The sequence below is a fragment of the Mus pahari genome, chromosome 12 (assembly GCF_900095145.1).
Source record: "Mus pahari chromosome 12, PAHARI_EIJ_v1.1, whole genome shotgun sequence".
Taxonomy (NCBI): Eukaryota; Metazoa; Chordata; class Mammalia; order Rodentia; family Muridae; genus Mus; species Mus pahari.
The window spans coordinates 27,347,308-27,351,581 of record NC_034601.1 but is presented as its reverse complement, the minus strand read 5'-3'; the positions used below and the strand labels follow the sequence as shown (position 1 = coordinate 27,351,581).

The 4,274-nt window shown below is 47.6% G+C and overlaps 1 protein-coding gene across 1 annotated transcript in view; it reads right to left on the bottom strand.

The window, feature by feature from the left end:
* Positions 1–2,630, bottom strand: part of Ubxn7 (UBX domain protein 7) — a 65,048-nt gene extending 62,418 nt beyond the window's left edge. The window contains exon 1 of the mRNA XM_021209584.2: positions 2,533–2,630. Coding sequence (XP_021065243.1) covers positions 2,533–2,605 — 73 coding nt within the window. The 5' untranslated portion in view covers positions 2,606–2,630. The remainder of the gene's footprint in view (positions 1–2,532) is intronic.
* Positions 2,631–4,274: the final 1,644 nt, after the last annotated feature.

The following is a 4,274-nucleotide window of genomic DNA, read 5'->3' as shown; positions in this document are numbered from 1 at the left end:
AGACACTCCAGAAGAGGGCATCAGATTTCGTTACGGATGGTTGTGAGCCACCATGTGGTTGCTGGGATTTGAACTCAGGACCTTTGGAAGAGCAGTCGGAACTCTTAACCACTGAGCCATCTCACCAGCCCAAGGTCTTGATTTTAATCCCCAGCACTAAATAAATAAATGAAAAAAGAAAGGAAGAAACAATCATCTAAGGAGCCAGGTATGGTGGCTAGTACCCATAAACACAGCAGACAGAAGCTAAGGCAAGAGAATTCAGAGTCTGAAGTCAATCTGGCCAGGCAGTGGTGGCACAGCACTTGGGAAGCAGAGGCAGGCATATTTCTGAGTTCGAGGCCAGCCTGGTCTACAGAGTGAGTTCCAGGACAGCCAAGGCTACACAGAGAAACTCTGTCTTGGGAAAAAAAAAAAAAAGGATTTTTTTCCTTCTGTACATTTGCAGAAATCATTACCTACAGGGGACTTCAATCTGATCCAGCAACACAGAGGACTAGGCCAAAATCAAGATATATAGACTAAACTGGCAAACAAATTGGTATTAAATTTATTTCAAGGGCTGGAGAGATGGCTCAGTGGTTAAGAGAACTGACTGTTCTTCCAAAGGTCCTGAGTTCAAATCCCAGCAACCACATGGTGGCTCACAACCATCCATAATAAGATCTGATACCCTCTTCTGGTACAGCTGAAGACAGCTACAATGTACTTATATATAATAATAAATAAATCTTTTAAAAAATTTTTATTTCATGGCATTTTGGGTCCTGTGTATATATTTTGAAAATGTTGCATAATAAATAATGTGAGGTTAAAACTATTCAGTTTCCAATTCACAGATGAAAATAAAATAATAGTAACATGCCCAAAAATCCTAAGATTAAATAGTAAGACCTTAAACTATATTTATAAAATCCAAAGAAAGATTAATATTTCTCTGTGTAACTCAATAGATTTTTTTCTCTCTCTCTTTTTTTTTTTTTTTTTGGCAAGCCATGTAGCAGTATTAACTTGTATACACAGAAATTAGTTTCTTTCCATAATGTTGGTTTGGTAAGGCACTGGGAAATCCACACATTATAATAAATACAATAACCCCACCATAAAGCTGAACAATATTTCAGTTATCTTACTTTTCACCTCAATTTTATTACAAATCTTGTTTTACCAGCTTTGACACATTTCATATGACATGACAGAAAACAACGCATCGTTGCAGAACAAAAAAATAAAACTAGCTTCAATTATAAAACTGCAAATAGCATGTATTGGTTAAAATAAAGTATCTTACACATCAGACTCACGAACACACTAGAAAAAGAGAACACAAACTAGAAATATTCTCCGCATCAAACAAATTATTATCAAAGAAAAGATAGCCCTGTTGAGAGCGGGAACTAACTTTCTGACCTCTTTTCAAACTGACAAACTAGAACAGCAAAATCACACTCGGGCACATGGAGTACTGTTCTCTCAAATCACTCCACAGAGAACTTCATCATTTGCTCCGCCCTCTAATAACTCATGCAAAAAAAAGTTCAGCACCATCAGAGAGAAACAAGACATAAGCGCATTCACAGAATGGCTTAGAGCCTTTCCTCCCGGCGGGTAAGAGAACCTGCGTTTGCCCTTCGCCAGGGTCCTAAGGGAAAGAAAACCTAGGCCTAAGGTTTCGCGGATACTGACACCTAGAAACAGATTTCTCTGCAAGAAGTTTCTGCCGCCATCCCCATTTTATCAGCAAAGACTCGGGCGCCATCGTCTCGATGTTTGATTTTATTATGAGGAGGTGGGAAAGGCCACCCAGGATTACTTTAGGCCTCCCACACACACTAAGCTCAGGGGTTCCCCCTCCATTCCTATCTGAAACCCTCCGTCCCTAAGGTACCCCTCCGCACCCCTTGTTCCCGGCGGCAAGTCCCCCGGGATGTGTGAAGGCGCAGCAGAACCCACCGGCCTCACCGTTAAAGCGAGACGGCCCTCACACGCCAGGGCCACCGCCAAGGCTCCGGGGGGGGGGGTGGCCAGAGAGGGGAAGGGTAGGCCAGGGGCGGAGGGACAGGGACGGTGACCTGGCCGGGAAGAGAGGATGGCATGGGGGGGACGCACTGCACCGCCTGGTCCGCGGGCAGCACGATACCGAGAGAAGGTGGTGAAGGAGGAAGAGGGCGGTGGCCCGGGTGCGGCCCCCTACTCCTCCGGCCCGCAGGTCCCCGGCCCCTGGCACCGCGGGCTCGGCCCATCCCCTGCTCCGGACCGGCTGGGGGCGTGGGGGGCCTGTCTGGGAATAAGGGGAGACCGAATCGAGCGACTGAGGGGCACGCGCGGGGTGGGGGTGGGGGAAGCCTGCCTCCCGCCTGAACCGCAGACCCCGGCCGCCGCCGCCGCCGACGTCGTCTGTGCCTCAGGAGAGGGCAGGAGCTGAGGGGAGAGCCCGAGCGAGGACTGCACGAAGGTGAGGCGAAGCCCGGGGCAGCCCCGACAGCCTCCCCGTAGCCGACTCTTCACCTTCCCCGTAACCGCGTCTCTTACCGGTGATGGCGGTGAACTGCTGGATTAACCCCTTCAGCGCCGACGACGCCGCGGAGCCCCCGTGGGCAGCCATCTTACCGCCGCCGCCGCCGCCGCGGAACAACAACACAGACACACACGGGGCTCCCTCCCCCACTCCGCGGCGTGCTGGGCGCAGGCGCACTGGCAGACCCGAAGCTCCGCCCCGTCCCTGTCGGGGCGCGTTTTGCGCAGGCGTACTCTCCGCGAGCCGCCGCTGGGGTTTGAAGCCCGTGCCGCTGGCTGGTAGCGCGTCTTTGAAGCATTTGGTGCCTCCTCTGGATTCCGGTAATGTCCTCCTAAGTACCGCGTTGAATCCCAGTATCCGAAAGAATCTTCAGAACTGAAATACCAAGCCCTTCATGAAACGCTCAGGGTTTCACATAAAGTAGGTATTTTGTCTGGTTTTATGTGACGTTAGTTTCTTAAATTCTAAACTGTAAGTTAATAGCTTAGTAAAAAAAACGAACCAGCCTATAGTAGACTTTAGTAAATGATTGTTCACTCTGTTTTTCTTCAACAAATGTCTCAGTATGTCTATCCCCCAGGGTCATTCTTACTTTCTTCAGATATTAAATCGGGGGTTTGGGGTTTTTTTGTTTTTTGTTTTTTAAACAAAGATATATGCAGATACAGTAAATAAAATATTTAAAGAGAACACTGGAAAGCGGTTCTGAAAACACTGATAATAGTTACAACTAAAAAAGAACTTTATGAGCAGGGCAGTGGTGGCACATTCCTTTAATCCCAGCACTTGGGAGGCAGAGGCAGGCGGGTTTCTGAGTTCGAGGCCAGCCTGGTCTACAAAGTGAGTTCCAGGACAGCCAGGGCTACACAGAGAAACTCTGTCTCGAAAAAACAAACAAACAAAAAAAAGAACATGATGAAAGGGGGCATTTAGGTTGCTTAGTTTTCATACTTTATTTTTAAATAAGGTAATAGTGTGTAACTTGCACAATTCTAAATACTTATTGTATTGCTGGTGTGTCAACTTGACACAAGCTAGAGTCATCAGAGAAAAAGGAGCCTCAGTGGAGGAAAAGCCTCCATGAGATCCAGCTGTATTTTCTCAGTGAGTGATCAGTGAAAGTGGGCCAGCGGTGCCATCCCTGGACTGGTGGTCCCGGCTTTTATAAGCAAGCAGACTAGCACACCATCGGAAGCAAACCAGTTAGCAGCACTCCTCCATGGCTCTACGTCAGCTCCTGCCTCCAGGTTCCTGCCCTGTGTTTTTTCAGTGGTTATCAGCAATGTAGAAGTATAAGCCAAATGAACCCTTTCCTCCCCAACTCGATTTATGGCCAAGGTGTTTCATGACAATAGAAACCCTGACCAAGACCCTTACCATTTCAGTTATGTAGGATAACTTTTATTTATACTTTGATGGTTTCATATATGTTTATCAGGTATCTTGATCATACCCACCTCCACCTCCTTACTCCTTTCCCCCTGGACATTCTTACATGTCCCTCCCACTTTCACGTGCCCACTCCCCACCCCCACATCAACTCCATTGAGCCTAATCAATGCTACCTCCTGGATGGCTCTTACCAGCTTGATCTTGGGTGGGTAACTATAACTGTAGTAAGTTCTTGAGTGTAGCAGCCTTGCCATGTCCTAGAGACAGCCTCTCTCCCATCCTCCGACTCTCAGGTTCTCTCTGCCTTCTTGACTGTCCCTGAGCCTTGATGAGGTTAACATAGATGTCACAGTTAGAGCTGAGC